This window comes from Antennarius striatus, chromosome 17, assembly GCF_040054535.1.
Source record: "Antennarius striatus isolate MH-2024 chromosome 17, ASM4005453v1, whole genome shotgun sequence".
NCBI classification, from domain to species: domain Eukaryota; kingdom Metazoa; phylum Chordata; class Actinopteri; order Lophiiformes; family Antennariidae; genus Antennarius; species Antennarius striatus.
Window position 1 is genome coordinate 16,026,570 of NC_090792.1, and position 18,253 is coordinate 16,044,822.

Consider the following 18,253-nt stretch of genomic DNA (forward strand, 5'->3'; position numbering starts at 1 on the left):
CGCTCCCAGTCGGGACCAGCGGTGGGAGTGGTGCGCTGCTCAGAGCGGACTGGACCGCTGGCGTTAGCAGGCTGACAGCTGCTAGCTAGTGGCGGCTAAAAATGTCTCCTTTCAGCTCCGAGCTAACTGAACGTGATGGAGTCGAAGGATCGAACAGTGGAATTCCAGCGCTGTGTTGTTGTTGACGTATCCGAGCCTTGAGTTATGCTCTCCCGAAAGAAAAGTAAAAACGAAGCGTCGAAACCAGCCGAGGTACACGGGAAGTATGTGAAGAAGGAAACGTCGCCGCTCCTCAGAAGTAAGCGCAACAAATTGGTGGCTAGCCTTGTTAGCTCACGTTAGCCTGCTGTCGGAGATCACATTAATGGCTAATAAACTGCTAGTTAGTTTCAGTAAACAAGTTAAAATGAATGCGAGTAAATATGAGTTGTGTTAAAATGTCTCTCATATTTTTAAAGAAACTTTTTAAAGGACTTTCAGAACATCGTAACTTGTTGCTAACCTGCTAGCCAGCTAAATGCTCATCTTACATTCGCGTCACCCGCAGATCCGAAGAGGAGTGGAGAGGTAGCGGTGACCTCTGAGGAACAGAGCTGAGACCGTGTTGGGGTTTTATTTGTAACATTCATTAAAAAGTTGGTGGAATGGTTCACTGATAACTTTTTATCTCGCTGTAATTATATTTGTCCCACCAATTGAATGAATTTGGTCTGTTTTTGACTTGTTTACACTCGTTTTATCCATCCATCCATCCATCCCTCTTCAACCTCTTATCCGGAGGCAACAGTCTGAGCAGGGATGCTCGTTCTTCCACTTTCTTAGACACCCCATCCAGCTCTTCAGGGAGGATCTTGAGGTTTTGAGCTGATGTTCATCCTACTCCCTTCACGCTCAGCTGCAAACCGCCGCAGTGTTTGCTGAGGCCAACAGGACAACATCATCTGCAAAAAAGCAGAGATGGAATGCTTTATTACCCAAACCTGACTGGACTTTATTTAAGCACGTCCCGGTTTATCACAATCACCCCCTCCAGTTCTCAGCGTCACAACCCACGGGAGGCAACGGTGCAACCCACTGTCTCACCCTATTATAATATACATCCATCTCCTTGAAGATGAGACGACTGTAGTTTACTGTAAAGCTTTAACTGACAGAGCGATTTCATAATAATTCAATTAAACCATAATCCTCATTCTGGCTGTCAATCTAATCTTATAAAACAATCCATATCATGACTGACCGTAGCTGAGGTTTTTGCAGTGTTTAAAAAGGTAGATCTAGATCCACTACTTGAAAAAGACTGTACTGAGTCACATTAATCAATAACTGTATTGATCAACACTGAATTAGATGTTTGTCTTGTGTACCTTCTTGCAGATCTTATGCCTTCATTCATCCGTCATGGACCCACTATTCCCAGACGCACAGAGGTCCCTCTGCCAGACATGGGGCCCTCTGCCTACCCTGTGGCGCCTAGCCGGGAGCCTGTGGTCTCCCGCAACAAGAGCTTTCTCCGTACCCCCGTGCAGAGGCCTCCTCACGAGGTGGCCCGCAGAGAGAGCCATCGAATGTCAGCACCGCCGTACCTGCCTCGCAGTCTGGGAGACCTGCCCCGCGAGTATGGAGGCTCTTCACAGTCATTCCTCACTGACATAAGCCCCATGTCTGAGAACGGCGACGCTGCCCGGTATTATTACCCTCCTGAACCCTACTACGATAACCAGCAGCACCAACAGCGCCAGCCCAGGAGGATCCCAGATCGCTTTCCTGAGGACTTTAGATACTATGAGCACAATGAACACAACTTCCAAAGACTTCCCCGACAGCACACTCCCCCAGCGCCAAGCAGACCTCGTTCAGGTAAACCTAAATGTGTTTTGCCTCTCTCTTTTCCACAGTCGTGGTTTAGATTTTTCTCCTTCATATGAATGTAAACAAGAGGCAGTGAGAGAAAAATTGGAAGGAAATGAGACTTAAAAATGTGACATCAGGAATAACATTGTTGAACTGCACACATGGTTGTGAAAGTATGTGACAGACAGTGATAAAAGTAGACCAGAACTGTTTGATGATTACCCCAGAATATAGAGATTTTACTTTTCAGATATCAGGAAAGACTCTCTTCAGGAACAATATATTTTGCATGAATTCCCATAAATCATGTACAAGATAACTTTGTACAATATAATAAGGTAAAACACAATTTGAAACAAAAAAAAATTTGGAAAAAAAAATCTTGGTGGCACTATAAAATCCAGTTACTGCACTAACACCACTCCTTGACCAACGATATTATTCCTGGTTTATCTGGAGATCATGTCGTTTTCAAGGCAAGACAATGTTTTTTCCATCCTGGGTATCGGCGCTGCCTGGTTCAATTGCCCAAGACAGACCATATGATGACAACCACAGGTTGTCTATGGTGCCCCCAGCTATCCTCTGGGGTTATGGGATAGGATAGGCTAGGCTAGATTTTTCCACAAGAAAGCCACTGCAGAGAAGTAAAAAGTCCCTGCGTACGCGCCATTCATTACCGTTGATGGCTTGTTACATGTAGACGTGAAAGCGCTACTGCCGGCTACTGTAGCGGATGTGCAATTACACTTTATTCTGGTACGTCTAAGACAAATCAAATACATGTAGTAGTTTCTTTGAGTATTTTCCTCAGGAAAACACACACCATGCCCCAGATACCTCATCACACCCCCTTAGAGGGCACAACCCACAATTTGGAAATCACTGGGTTAGAGTAATATAGGAGCACTGTGTCAGCTTGTGAACATCGCAGCAAAACACAGGAAATGCCACGCATCACAACACGGCGTTGTTGATTCATTTTTCTTGATCTCTGGCTCGACTTCATCGTCAGTGCTGTGGTACAACTCCTGCATCACCGTTTGTAACTACAGTAGTCTGAATGTATCCAGACAGATTCCTGTGATGAAACTTTAGGTCTGTAGCCAGGAGGATGATGATGTGGTGGTGGTGGTGGTGGTGGAGGAGAAGGAGGAGGAGTACATTTCTGTGAATCACTCGCACATTCCGTCCCTTCACTCAGCAGCTGGCAGAGAGCTCCAGCTCCTTTGCTGTCACTCTGGTGAAAAATGCATCAGATCGCAGCGGCCATCTTGCTGAGATTACTTAATTCTCAGCACATTTCTCTTTTATTCTCTGATCTTCCCGAATCACTCCAGGCTGATTGGATCGGACGGCTAGTTAGTTAGTTATCACTCTGAAAGTTTTCAGCAAGAAAACTCCTGCATTAACCCATTCCGTCTGCTCTAACAGAGAGTATTAGATTGATTTTTTTTATGTCACAACACTCCCATTTCCTCTCATTCATCAGAAAGTAGTTACAAAATACCGTCTATTTAAAGTTAATGCGTCTCCCCTTTGCCAAGTAAAACTCATGTCTTTCAGCTTTGGTTGAAACATTATTTAGAGAACCTCCCGCGGTTATCACCACCCTCTCCCCTCGCAGAGTTATAGACAGTCTCTATCAGACATGAGTCGAGATTTATTATGTTCTTGCCAATGTTAAATGTGTTCTGTGGTAATAATTTGAACACCTCGCTCAGCTCTACCCATTCACATACATACATGTACAGAGCGCCCTCGTTCCTCGCGATTAATGCGTTCCAGGAACCACACGCGAATAACGAATTCCGCAATATAGCGACCAACTATTTATTGTTTACGAAAAAAATCCACAATGAGATGAAGTCGCGACTGTTAATGTGCGAATGCGTGAGGGATTACTGTATATGAATGCACAAGTGAGAAATGGAACATAGGTGTGCCAGCGATGAACTGTACACTTCACAATTCGTTCATTCTGCTCCGCGTTCAGCTGCCACATCACAATGATTTTTTTTTATGCGCTTGACATTCCTTTCCTTTAATTTTTCCCACACAAGCTGTTTTTTAAGAAATTTCCCAAAATAAATTTTCTTTCCCAAAGGCGCTATTTGCTGGCAGCTGCTCTGCTGGTCACACACCTCTTCCTCTCTCCGGAGGATTCTAAAAGAAAAAAAGTTTGTTTTCCTCAGGCATAGGTCGAATACAGGCCAAATCCCTCGGGAACCTCTCCAGTCTGACGGGAGAGGACCTCCCCCTTCCTGCTGGCTGGACCGTTGACTGGACCATCCGCGGCAGGAAGTACTACATCGACCACAACACTAACACCACACACTGGAGCCACCCTCTGGAGAGGGAGGGGCTCCCTCCAGGCTGGGAAAAGGTGGAGTCGGCTGAGTTTGGCGTCTATTATGTGGATCACATCAACAAGAGAGCTCAGTATCGTCACCCTTGCGCTCCGAGGTATATTGTCTGATCGACTAAGTTTTTAATCTAATTCAGTGTTCTTAATACTACCATTTACTGTAACCATCATCTCTCTGCACTCCATTGAAGTTTACACATGGGTTATTAATACGACACTACACATACATCAAGCTGTGCTGTTTATTACCCGTCTATTCCAGTGTGCCTCGCTATGACCAGCCTCCGCCGCTACCGCCTCCTGTCACCTATCAGCCGCGTCCCGCAGAGAGGAACCAGCCGGTGCTGGTGCCGGCGAACCCGTACCACACGGCCGAGATCCCCGACTGGCTGCAGGTTTACGCCCGCGCCCCGCTCAAGTGAGAAATATTTCAGAAGTAGACAAATTTCTTCTTAGAATCCGCCTGCGCGAATTTATCAGGCCATTGGTTGATTAATCAATCATCTTTTTTCGTCTGTGTATACAATGCATGCAACATTTTAATTTACTGCAGATTTATCAAACTTTTTTAAAGAACTTTGGACTTCTGTCGGTTGCTCCTTTTCCTCCAGGTACGACCACATCTTGAAGTGGGAGCTGTTCCAGCTGGCCGACCTGGACACGTACCAGGGGATGCTGAAGCTGCTCTTCATGAAGGAGCTGGAGCACATCGTCAAATCGTACGAGGCGTACCGACAGGCGCTGCTGTCAGAGGTCGAGGCCCGCAAACAACGGCAGCAGTGGTACACTCAGCAGCCCGGCAAGAACTTCACAGGGAACATGTGACGCGTCTGAGCAGCAGGGACGCCTCGAGGGGGGGCGGGGGGGCACGCCTCTCTGAGGTCTCCACAAGTTTTGGGAGCGGTCAACTGTTTCCTTTGAAATCATGATTGACTCTTAATTGCCTCTTTACCAAACACATCTGTGCCTTCGCTTGATCCAAATATACAGCCACCAAATCCAGACAGACGAATGTGGAGGGGTTTCCCCCCACCACACGTGACACTCAGTTTCTGAATGACTGAACAGAAGCACTCCAATGAAGAAAGAAAAATGAATTGCGCTCCATCTGGAGAGTCAGCTTGTGGTGCCAAGCTGAGGAGAAGTGAATCTGAAAACTGTGGATATTTGTTCAAAAACATCCTGAAACTGTGCCTTTGTTTAAAAAAACAAAACAAAAAAAACATAAGTATAACACGCAGGGTTTTTACAACGTCTGCACTCGCCTCGTGTAAACCAGTTATTTTTTCCTGTGGGAGAAAACAACCGGCAGCTTTCTTCTAATTTGAAATACTTCATGACTTTTTTTTTTCCTGTTGCTTTGTTACTCTCATAACCTGAAATCACACTTTTTTTTTTTACATTTAGAAAAAAAAGTGTGTTTTTCTTCGTTTTTTTTAATAATGTATCCATTATAAGACAATCCACCAAAACTTTAAAACAAATTTAGTTTTGATATGAAACATGTCATTATTTAAAGACCTTTGTTCGATGAAGCATCACATTTGATGCAACGGTTGGAGCAGCTCTTGGCTCTTGGCATTATTGCAAGTCAGGAATTTTCTTGTGTGTATTATGAACATAAATAAGCTACTGGAACATTTCAAAGACGCATTAAGTTTGCCAAATGAGTGCAATTCAACTTCGTTTCATTTTTTGTGGATATTTCTTGCGTAGGTAATGCCTTATTGTTATGGACTGAGATATTTCTTCAATGGAAGAAGGGCAGGTTCTTGGAAACATTCTCCTGATTACTAATCAGTTGATTTACACCTATTTTTTCAAGATACTCAGTAATGTTTCCTAGTCTAGTTGTGCTTTCAGTTAACTGACGTCCTAAAATGGGCAAAATACTATTGTTCTGCTTTTCAACAAAGATTTTACCTGTTAGAAAAAAAAAAGAGGAAACATTTCTGAATATCCTAACGGGGTGTGTGTGACGAGGTAACAGTGGATTGGATGTGAAAAGAACCTCTCCTCAGTGAGTTTCACTATGCAAGACTTGTATTTTTTTTTTTTCTTGAATGGGCTCATCAGTTTGTACATATCTGATTTTATGTTTTGCAAATACAGGACATGTAATAAAGTCTGCAGTGAATTAAAACATTTCTGGTTGCTGTTTGTCACGTTCATCTACACTTAAACAACTTTTTTATGGTAACTGAAGCAGGTCGTATTGAAAATCTGGCTTTAAACGAACATGACACCTTTCTCCTGAACGAAAAGATAAAAAAAATTTAAAAAATACAACTCCGTGCTGCTCGTGTTTTGCAATTCAAGTCTAATTCATTTATTTTTAACATTTTTTTAAAGAGGGAATGTTCAGGGTTGTTCATCAGCTAAAGTAGTTTGCATGCACCCCATATGAGGACTTTGTCAAAACTCTGATGCACGCAAACAAAAGGAACAAGCAAAATAAGAATGCTGAACACACCGTGAATTATAAGATCCAGAGAAAACATGGGTCAGACAGTACAGCGCTTCTGTGACATCATCAAGCAGCCTCCTTGGGGAGGCGTTCTGTGCATGTCCCACTAGGAAGACACCTCCGCAGGGCGCACTGGAGGGATTATATCCCATGAGTGACTGGGGAAAGGGAAGTTTTATGCTTCTCGGCTGAAACCACTTCCCTCTCCTCTCAAACCCGGATAATTAGAAGAAAATGAATTAATCATGTTTTTATTTTAAGTTTACAGTTTCCCATCTCTCTTTGGAATGAGGGAATGTAAACATGCAATAAATCACACATCCAAGCAAATCAAAAAAGAAATTACTCTAGTTTCTATTGTTTTGGTCCAACTTTATTATTAATTTCCTTGTAAATGAACCTTTGCAGTGCATGTGCTGAAACAATAGCAGTGTTGACCTGGAAGAGTTGGATTTTACCATTCAGTGCTCTGTAGCTCCCTCGACATCCGCGGCTGATGTAAATTTGATGGAGGCGACTTTGAGGAATGTGTGTTTCAATCCAAAAATAACATGTTTTCATAGGTTGTTTTTTTAATAACAAAAAAAACATCAAATATTATTTACAGATTGCAACACAATGTAGATAAATCTCTGACTGCACACAAAGCCATGAGTGGGATGTGAAAACCCTCGAGTCTTAAAGGAGCAGTGGGTGAAAAATCCAGTCCTTGTCTTCTCACTAACCCACTGATGAACAGTTGGGTGAATTTTCTCCATCGACACAACAGAATTTCAGCATCCACCTAAAACAACTGATGACGACAAGGGCTGGTTTTAAAAAATGGGAGCCCTGAGATTCTAAACTCATCTGAAAACGTGTTGGGGTTTTTTTAAGATGATTTTTTTTCTTTTTTTTCAGTTTCTTGCAGAGTCGAAGCAACACTAGTAGTCATTGACCCAAATTTTATGCCTTTTTTGTGACAAATGTGCTGTGATGCTCCCACAGGTTTGGAACCAACTTTATGGATAATTATCAATGGCCAAAATAGACAAGTGGAGTGGAAGTTACTTTAAATATGTGAGAAGGTTGTGGTTTGATAATTGTACCCTACATTGTGAACACATAAATCATGAGCACTGACTTCACACTACCACATATACATTTGCCAGAAGACAAGATATACGTAGCCTCCTTGGGAGGGGTGCATGCTAAAACCTTTAGCTTGAAGGTTACATTTAAGCTTAAGAAATAATGTAAATAACTGTTTTGGATGTCAAGGCTTCTGAGGACTTGAACTAAACCATACAAACATTGAAATGTCATATATTAGTTTGTTTGATTTTTAAAACAAGTCCCCGTCTTCATTTGTTCCGAGGAACTCTGCATCACTGTTTTGCTCTAAAACTCCAGGAATGTTTTGTGGACTAAAAAAGTGAACCTATCTTTTATCATCACAGGGGTGAGCAGGTAATTTCTGAATTTTCATGTTTGGGTGAACTGTTCCTTTAACGTAGAGTTAGATGAAGGCCTCACTGATGGTGATTATATAGTATGGAAGACTCTAGAAGCCGCAGCGCCTCTAAACGTACACCCCATTAGGCCAAACCTCAGTATAAACTTGCTAAATATGCATGACTGTGTTCCTGTTCTGTTGGTGATCAAATGTACGCGGTGCAGATGTTTTACAGTTAGATCTGTGATCCGGTGAGTCATAAACAAGTAGCACAGTCCTACAGATCAACAGTAACAGTCTATGAAGTCAAAGTAGTCAAACACAAATGCAAGCTGCTTTGTCCTCTTTCACCATGCAGCAGTTTTTTTTTGTTTCATAGATTCTGCGTGTGAAAGATGATGAAACAGATGTGGAATGACGATCCTTTCCCAAAGCGGGCCGGTCGCCCCGCCTCATAACAACCAGCTTTGATTCCTCAGTGGACACAGAGTATAGTTACATTCCTTGGATCTGCTCGAACATTCAGTGAGAAACACAACAATGGTTTCGGCATCACAATGTAAAGCAAACACTGTTTCCCCTCACACACACACACACAGACACACACACACACACACACACACACACACACAAAGGATCAGTGCGCGATTACAGCTCTGCAAACAAAGTGAGAGATAATGTTGACTGTAACGTGTGAACCTTTTGTCTTTTCTAAATGTCAGCCCATCCAGATCTAAAAAAAAATAACAACAAACTTCCAAAACATTCAACTAATCAATGAGTTTCTGAATGGAACCACTTTGTCACAACCATCAAAACTTTTTTTTTAATAAAGTATACCTGGTTTTAGCAGACATTAACCATTTACCATGCTGATGATGCTTGTCACGCTTCATCATTTAACATACAGTATCTATTTTGGCTTTCAAACAATGCAGATCATAGATATTCTTATAAATAGCACTAATAGTCAAAAAACAGAACAATGGTCACAAATGGAGATTTCACAAGTTTGGCTATACTTTGAAAATCAGCGATGAAAACGACCTGTTTGACGTGAAATCAGGAGCTGATCAGAGGTCGTGGTCTCCTCTGGCAGAGTGTCTGTACAGGTGTTATTATTTCACAGCGATGAATGGCAGAGTAGACGCTCAGCCTATGAATGAACATTATACAGTCTGTTATTATCAGGATTAAAGTAGTGGATGTTTTGGTCGGCAGTGCCAGCCAATTCAGAGCGCCTGACAGGTGTCCATCACCAGGAAGTCCCTGCAGCCTCATCCTATCAGTCCCTCTTCTTGTCCCGCTCCTCTGCACCCTCCTCCACTTGTGGCCCAGGGAAGGCGTGCTGGTACAGGTGCCTGTGATTGGCCGCTACATTATACAGCTTGTAGAAAGCCTGTGGCTCACAGAACAGAGATGCAGAATTCAAATAGTGCTGAAAAGGATGGATTGAGGAAGTTTTGTAGTCCATAAAAATGTCCGACATATCACATCCGAACTGGTGTCATAAAATTCTGCAGAACAACTGCAATTAAATTTCCAAATTTAGGATTCTTTGTGAGATTTTGACTAATACACCCAAATCAATAAAGCTGTATGCTGGTGTGCCTGAAGTGAGTGTAGGACTCTTTTCTACAGTTGACCCATTTTATTTCTGAAGCAGCTAGTTTACTATTTAACAACCACAAAAAAACCCAGTTAAATTGTTGTAGGTTTTCTTTGAAAATCATGAATAACTTTTTTTAATTGATCAAGACATATATGTAATTTACACACTGTCTTACACTGAATTCCTGGTGTACGATTGAAGCTTAAAGTGTTAGCATGCATGTCTGAAGTTTCTGAAGTGAAGTGCTAACTTCCAGGTAGCAGGTAAACACGAGGTATGCAGAGATTGCAAGTTCTTGTTTATCTCATCGAGCACCAGAGGCACATGCGTTCAAGCTTGTGCATGTTCCTTAGACACAATCCATCCTAACACTTTTAGCTTAGAAACGTATTAAAGAGGTTGCATGCACCTTCCTCAAACAGCGTGCTCCGAAACACTGATAAAAACAGATCTGAACACAGAAATACAAAGAGAATCTTCTGTTCATGCTCTGCTTTGAATTTGTTTGTATCTATGCATGTTTTTTGAAAGCTTAAAGTTGCAAAAAGAAGTGGAATGGTACCACCACAAATGGGTAAGTCCAGTGAGAACATGATGGAAAGAGTTGTGGCGAGGATCTCAATGACAGACCCATAAAGGTTGACATAACATTTCATAAGGTTCTATTTAAATGCTGCCATATCATATTATATCATTTTCCATGTCGAATTTAGTGCAGGCTATGTGATCTCTAGTACATTAAGAGTAAACTACTTGCTTTACTATTTATATGCATGTCAACACCTCTGAGAAAATTGGAGCCCATTCATGGTTTCCCAAAGGAGTAAATATAGCTGGTAAATAATCCCTCCAGGATTGTTCCTCTTACCTCATTTGTGCTTCCCTTCAGAAGCAATAAAAAGAAAGAAATACACAGACCATGAGCAAATAATAAGAATAACATGTTCACCAACAACTCACCATTACTGAAGGAGTCTGATTACATTTAAAGCAGACTGCTGCCCTCTCGTGGTGGGTAAATTAATCTTAATCATATAGAATACATTTTTGCCACTAATGTAGGGGTAAGAGTGCATGAGCCCTTTGACTTTTTCAAGTGCTTGTGTATTATTAATGACATTAACTTCAACTTTGTGTATGATTATAGTTGGCAGATTTGTTCTCAATCAATGTTTGTATTGTAATTAGATTACCTGGTCCCACAGCGCACCAGCCACCTGGTCGATGACAGCGCCAAGTTCTCTGTATTCCCCGGAGTAGCGGATGTACGCCCAGGTGCAGAGAGTGATCAGCGCCAGACCCAGGATCATGTTACACAAGCTGGCGATGATGTCCACACCCACAAAGCCCGTGATGCCCGCGGCCACGTACATGACAAAGATGACCACGAAGAGCGTGGCCGGCGTGCGGGCGGCGTGGAAAATGTTCTTGGAATCGTTGTGCTTGATGTACTGAACAAACACCTCATCGATTTCTCCCTCCAGCTGCTGCAGGTACCGACGGCTGAACTCCTCACCTCCCATCTTCTTCACGCCTCGGAACACCTGCAGGGCCTCCTCTCTGATGGTGCCGTGTCGGGCCTGCAGCTCGTTCGGAGCCAGGAAGGGCCGGTCCCCCCCGCACACCTGTCCACAGAATGGAGAGGGTCAGCGAAGGATTAGACGGCTGCTTTAGGATTTATTTTACGTTGTACACCCACCTCCTCCATTTTCTTGTTGTACAGATCCTTTGCAGCTGCAACTGCTGCCAAGTTATTTGCCTCTGCTGTGGCCTGAGAGGAAGAGAATAGAGTGATAGTTCATTTAAAGGTAAATCTGTAAGATGAACCATAATGTGACAAATGTATCACAGCAGAAGTATCAAGGATGATTGGGTTGTCCACTATACATTAAAAGGCTGATAGTAACTTTAGCTTATTAAGTCAAAAATAATCAAAGACGTCACAACAAGAATTTCAATACACAAAATACAATGTAAATACAACTGGAGATGTACCTGCAACATGGATTTGGGATGTGGCAGCTCCTCACCTTGGTAAATTTTGATGTATGCCTGCAAAAAAATGAGAAAGAACTGCATTTTAGTCTTTTCTGTGTGCAGAACCTCAAGAAAGTTTCTACAACCAGCACAAAGCAGCGACAGGATGTCACCACAGTTACTTTCACTTTCACATCACGTTTGTTGCACGCAGAATATAAATGCAACTGTCCACGTAGTCGTAGTAGGTGTGGCGCGTTGTTGTGTTCAGATGGAGAACAAATTATTGAGAAGGAAATCGACTGTCGTTCGACTGTCTTGGTGGGTTTTGGTTTTTTTTAAATCTACAAATCAGAGCACCAGAGGAGTCTGAGATGAAAGTCGAAACAAAAGAGCACAGGGTGTATTTAGGATGAAAATGTCTCTGGGGGTGTCCAGAGTGTCACCGTTCATCCAGTGAATAAATTAATATGTCAAGATATATAGGTATTTACAGAGAGCTGTATATCATCGGAAACACAAGGTATGTCCAAGGTCACTGGTGAGAAGAGCGAGCAATCCGGCGCTTATCAGTGAGACTGCAGACGGTGTTGTGTTTGGGGTAAAGGTCGTCCTGAGCTCTGACCTTGAAATACTCCACCAGGCCTCTGCAGGTGATTTTGCTGCCGTTTATCTCCTTCACGTCGATGTTACAAGGACTGAGGAGCCACGGGACCAGAACCTTCAGGTTGTTTAAGAAGTCTCCATCGATCTCTGGACAGACAGACGGAGAAAGAGAGACTAGATTGTATGATATGGTTTATAGTTCAATTTTATCACAAACTCCCTGTAAGCCTTTTGGTTTGTTGTTTGCTAAATTTTATGTTGTGTCAACCCCTGTTTTTAGTGGGAGAACACCAGAGACGAGAAGGAAAAATTCCACACCTGAAATTCGTCCATCAAAGTGTGGGTTGGTGGCCACTTTGAGGCCCGGGTGAGGCATCAGGAAACAGGAAATGTTGGTGAAGCAGGAGTGGATGTGTTTACGTACGTTCTGCAGCTCTTCATGCTGGTTCTCTGAGATCTGGACCACAAAGAAGAAGACCTTGTGTGTAAGTTACTAGAAAATGGATTCATTTGCTTGTGTCCATCAACCACAGATGGTTAAAACTAACCTTCAGCCTCTTCTCTAGAAACTTCATTCCTCCTTCCTGTCCGTAGGGAAACTCGTACGGAAAGCTCCAGTCTCGAACGAGAAAAATCATGGACTTCAAGAAAAAAAACAACTCTTATTAAAGATATCTTGTTTAATATGTCATGGTCAAATCAAATAATTTACTTTATTTTTACAGTTTGAGCATCCGTCCACTTTCAAATTCAGTGATGATTTACACTTCTACATTATAAACCTCATTTCATTATTTCAAGATATTTGAAACAACCACAAATAAGCAGCTTGACAAAAATAAAATTATCACAGTATTTCAAAAAAGTTCTAACAAAATGTATCAATGTATCAACAGCGTGTGTAATGAATACTTTATAAATTTAAAAAGTAAAAGTGAAGTTCACTACCTGAAACGGCTTGAGGAAAGTCTCCTCCATAGCGAGTCTGCCGTACTCAGTGAAAAGCTGGAATAAGAAGGATAAACAAAATATGAGAAAATGTCAAATGTGATTTAATAAAAGATCAAACTGAATGCTTTACACAGCCACAAGAGTCCATTCAGTTTAGAATTTTAGTTTAGTTGTGTGAGACCTGTGGATTCAGTCCTGTTTCTTCTACACAAAAAGCCAAACACTACTGCACACCTCTGTCTGGCTTGTGGTATTTTGAGCAATTTACCTGCAGATGCTGAAGGTCATCCTCTTGCACATTCTGTGAGATGTTGTAAACCTGAATATAATGAATTGACATGATAAATTTATTAATGCTTAGAAATGGGAGCTCACTTATTAAAAAAAACATGAGAGAGGTTTTGTTGTTGTTTTGTCTTTCTAACATTATGTGAATATGTGAATAATACAGTTGTCCTTTGGACATTTCATGACACCCATCCATCCATACATGCTGAACCAGTGATTTGATATTAAAAGTTCAGCAGTCCTTGAGTAATTTAAAAATGATTTTATCAGGTATTATTATCACTATGTTCACCAGCTTAATTTAGCAGGCTAAAATTAGCCAACTAGCAATTAATTTACACAACATCTGTTAAGCAAATTAAAAAAGCTGATAATGGCAGAAGAAAATCGTCAATCAAGTCACTCAAGAGACAACAACTTGTCCTCAAAGGGTTGTCTGAATGTCTTCCAAATTAAATGGAAATCCATCCGAAATCCACGGCTATAGTCGTCTGCCTGATGATGCCGGAGGAAAATCTTAACTCATCCGTTGTATTTCAGTATGGATCAGTCTGACTCGTTCATAGAAGTAGATCTGAGTCCGCTGGCCGAACGCGGCTGTACCTGCATGGAGCTGATCATGGTGCTCAGAGCGAACACGGTGGCTGAATCCCTCAGGGTGGACTGGCTGTCAAACGTGCCTTGTGTGTCCATCAGCAGCACAGCGACCTGCGACAGTAACACACACAGACACTGACCTCTGTTGCATAGTCAACCCGTCTCTCTCCCACCAGGGGGAAAAGAGTCAGAGTAGAATAATGATGAAGCATTAACATGAGCGAGCTCTTCATCCAATCTGAAAAATAGGATCACATTTAAAGCTGTGTAAGAGATTTCACCTTTCTTCCATCTGGCTTGTCCACCAGGAAGACCTCGCTCCAGATCTGGATCCCGGTGGTCTCCCTCTCCGAGCCCCCCCTCCAAGAGAAGCCGGTCAGGGGCTCTTCTCTGTCTCCCAGCCAGCTTTCAGCTGCCTGAAGACAGCAAAGAAGTCCATAAGTCTTCATTCATATCTATTTTGTATTCCTTAAATTTGTAAATGTTTATTTGGTTTGATTGCCTTTTAGTTGGATTATGGAAAATCGTGTGACCTAATGTGTAATAAAAACAAAAAAGCAAAGAAATAAAACATTTTTGGTGCAGAATCAGATCAGAATTTAAAGCCGAGAGTTTTTAAGACTTTTGTTCATTATTTTACGGTTGTGTCGATACATTGAAAGTATGATTTCAAATTCCTGCATAATTCCTTATTTATGGGCGAAAACTACATGCAGAACATGATTATAATTAGAATATGATGAACTGAAAATGAAATCGCATCTTTAAGGAAATTTTTTTTTAATTTTTTGGTCTGCTGCTTTTTCAATATCTGCTGCAAACATTTAATAAAACAAGCTTCTTGGCAGAAATAAATCCAGAGTAGCGAGACTGAATTTATTTGAGACCCATGAATATTATGAATACAATGAGCAAATTATGTGACGTTAAAAACATCGTCGGACCGATACTTACATGATTGTACATGTAACGCAGCATGAAGTCCATGAGGAAGGACTTGCCCTTGCGGAAAGCTCCGGCCACGGAGATGGCCACCACCTCCCGGTCTCTGACTTCCTCTGCCAGCAGGATGCGGCTCAGCGCCCCCTCATCCAGCTCAAAGGTGTGGTCATCCTTTACCAGCAGCACCTGCACAGGCCGCGCTCGCCCGTCCGGCTCCTCCTCCTCTGAACTCCAGTCATAGACGTTTTTGTCACCGAGAGACCCTGGAAGACAAGACAAATGGAAAAAAATGAGACTGATGCGGCAGCACAGGCCAGTAGGAAGACGAGTTCTGCCAAATTATCATGAGACTTATTTGAGAAGCCAACTGGTTATTTTGAGATATTAAGTCATTATATGTAGATGATAAATTATTGTTTTTCAGAAAGTTCACTAATTCCCCTGACTGATGATTTACAATATTTTTTAGAGCATTCCTGGAAATGGGTTTCCATACTTTGGAGCAGAAAGGATCCTAAAGGAGGGAAGATAAACTTATTTCTGCTGATTTGTACAGATAAATGATGTTGCTGACATTTATCTGCATAATTTATTGTAATTAACAGTAAGATAAAATGATTTTTATGTGATTTAGTGAACAGCTAGAGCTAATTCACAAAGTTGAGAAGGAAACTTAGTGGTCCATTAGACAAGGAAACAGGACATTCGAGTCCATTATTCCTTCCTGTTAGCCCCAGATCAATAACATACAGTAGTGTGTAAGCTTGTTCACACTTATAAGAAATCTAGCCGTGCTTTTCATCCCATCTGTTTGAATCCAATGAGATCAGCTTTTTTCCGGCACCCGCCAGCTCTGACTCAGAGTGTTTCAAATCTCTGCCATCTCATGTGGAAACAACAACATGGTGCAGATTTAGCCTCTAAACCTCATTTGTGTACTTAATGCTTTTTGAGATGGCAAACTTTTGTCTGGGCGTGTAAACCCCCCCAAAATGCAAAAGGATCCCCAAATTTAAAAAAACAACCATACATATATATATGGCTCTAATCCAGATTTGTAACCTCTGTGCATGGAGCATGTTTTCCTTCTGTTTTTGTGTGGGTTCTTTTTAAGGGTTTTGGTTTTCTCCTGCAATCCAAACGCATGCAATATAGATGAACTGGGGAATAGAATTCATCCATAGGTGTGAATGTGAGTATAAACAGATTGTTTCTCCTTGTGGTGAACTGGTGGACCTGTTCAGGATGCACCCCGCCCTGGGATCCATTCACCATGACCCTGTAAAAGGATAAATGTTTCCAGAAAACTGATGGATGGACTGTGGCAAAAAAAAAAAAGGATGAAGAATGCCAAAAAAATTAGAATGAATAACATAAACAGGAATCGTCCTCTACGGCCTGAAGACTATCAGTTTGATTTCACACCTATTGTCAGAGGCCTCTCCAGGGCCCAGCAGAAGCCTGCCTGGTTAACCTGATCATGTTGCTGCTGCTGCCTTTAACCGAAGACAGGAGAAAAGTGGGTCAGACCGGATAAACAGCAGCAATTTCCCCCCTTTCAGTCCTGTACACAAAGTTAACATGGGCCACAGAGTGACGTCAGTGATGCTAGTTGTCCTCATAAACATGATGGTGGTGGAGATGATGATGATGATGATGATGATGAAGATGATGATCATAGCAGTGAAGATTAGTAGGAATATGATGATGATGGCAGTAATGACAAGCTATTTACTGATGCAATATTACATCATTTGATTCCAAACGCTTCACAGACCATCATGGCCCACATAGAGTATGCTGATTATTGTAAACAGCGTTCACCACAGGGTTAAATTGTGTAATACCGACCAATATTTACGTATAATATTTACGTGCATTTCTCACGGCCAGTAGATATTAGGATAGGATGATAAATAGACACAATTTAAGCGAAATGATAAGCCTTTCATGGTGGAGTCAAAAACAAATAATCGGTTGCATTGCTCGTAGCCTCGCCTCGACAAGAATAAACCTACATGCGTCAAGAAAATCATGAAATATTAAATGTTACGTACACTCACCCCAGCTGTCTCTGTCTTTACGGTGTTTGGCCATGATCCTGTCCTTGAATCCCTCTGTTTGTCCGGTAATCAGGTGTCCTAGTCCGTTGTCATGAGTGGAGGGAGGATTCTCCACCAGAACGATGCTCGCACAGCAGGACGATGATGGAGCTTTTATTCAGCGCTATGTGTGGGTCACTCGTGCCGCCAGGGGGCGCTGGTCTCTATTGTTCCAACGTGCTGTAAATTAACAGCTTGATATAATTTTAAAAAATATGATTGTGTGTGACTACGTTGTATGACAAATATTTATGACTGGCTGGCGTATCTCATATTTAGTCGCTGTTACATTGGGAGGAAATACATTTTCAGATTTTATCGATAGGTGGCGGCAACTACAAAGACATTCGAACTCGTGCTGCCTTCACTAACAATCGTAAATATCCAAACTTTAATCTGCAGCACTGCAGAGCCCTAAAACTAAACCAAGACAAGCTAAAACCAAGATAATCGTGCATTATTCAAGGATGCACAAGTACTCACTTCTATATAAAATAATAATAATGTGACAATTGCAGGGGTAGTTTTCCGCGTAAGTGGCTTTATTACATTCAATATTATCTATATTTTTTAACTGTGAAACACATGTGTGCCGTTATTGAAGTTGGAAAGTAAATACAGGGGTGATTTTAAAATAATGAATTGTTATTTCAGTTTAAAAAAATGTTACCACAGGTCTAAAGTATTTTGGAGGCATATAACCTGTTACTACTCGCTTATTACCATGTAAACAGCATTTAAATGTTTGAGCCAGCTAGGTTCAACCTTATTATTAAAGTTTGTATGTGCTTAGTTTAAGTTATTCTGCGCACATGCACTGTTTTTATATTTTGTCATTTTAAATACAAAATTATGTTAATTCATTTAAATTAATGGAAACCATAAGTATTCCTCTTAAAATGTACCGTAACAAAACAATTTAACGCTAAGTGGAGCAAAATAAAGAATAATTACAAATCACGGTAATTGGAGCTTTAACAGATCCGGTTGGTCTGATTAAACCTTTAATGGATTACCATGAACTGAATTAATGTGAATCAACATCAACAATTAA

General features: G+C 41.5%; 2 protein-coding genes across 5 annotated transcripts; one reads left to right on the plus strand and one right to left on the minus strand.

Moving 5' to 3' along the window:
- The first annotated feature begins 19 nt into the window (after positions 1-19).
- Positions 20-6,367, plus strand: sav1 (salvador family WW domain containing protein 1). The gene is made up of 5 exons (XM_068338511.1): positions 20-298; positions 1,378-1,860; positions 4,050-4,320; positions 4,485-4,640; positions 4,834-6,367. The coding sequence occupies exons 1-5, from the start codon at positions 205-207 to the stop codon at positions 5,045-5,047; spliced, it is 1,218 nt and encodes a 405-aa protein (XP_068194612.1). The 5' UTR covers positions 20-204; the 3' UTR covers positions 5,048-6,367.
- Positions 6,368-7,126: 759 nt separating this feature from the next.
- Positions 7,127-17,284, minus strand: atl1 (atlastin GTPase 1). 4 transcript variants are annotated; one of them, XM_068338196.1, is made up of 14 exons: positions 17,155-17,284; positions 15,110-15,360; positions 14,437-14,571; positions 14,162-14,266; positions 13,539-13,589; positions 13,268-13,324; positions 12,868-12,960; positions 12,638-12,776; positions 12,339-12,466; positions 11,732-11,788; positions 11,436-11,507; positions 10,930-11,361; positions 10,605-10,619; positions 7,127-9,523 (listed from the first exon to the last, which is right to left on the minus strand). In XM_068338196.1, the coding sequence occupies exons 1-14, from the start codon at positions 17,192-17,194 to the stop codon at positions 9,410-9,412; spliced, it is 1,689 nt and encodes a 562-aa protein (XP_068194297.1). In that variant the 5' UTR covers positions 17,195-17,284; the 3' UTR covers positions 7,127-9,409. The 4 variants fall into 4 exon arrangements, with proteins under 4 accessions (XP_068194297.1, XP_068194298.1, XP_068194299.1 ...); XM_068338197.1 differs by having other exon boundaries at positions 17,161-17,283; XM_068338198.1 differs by lacking the exon at positions 10,605-10,619.
- Positions 17,285-18,253: the final 969 nt, after the last annotated feature.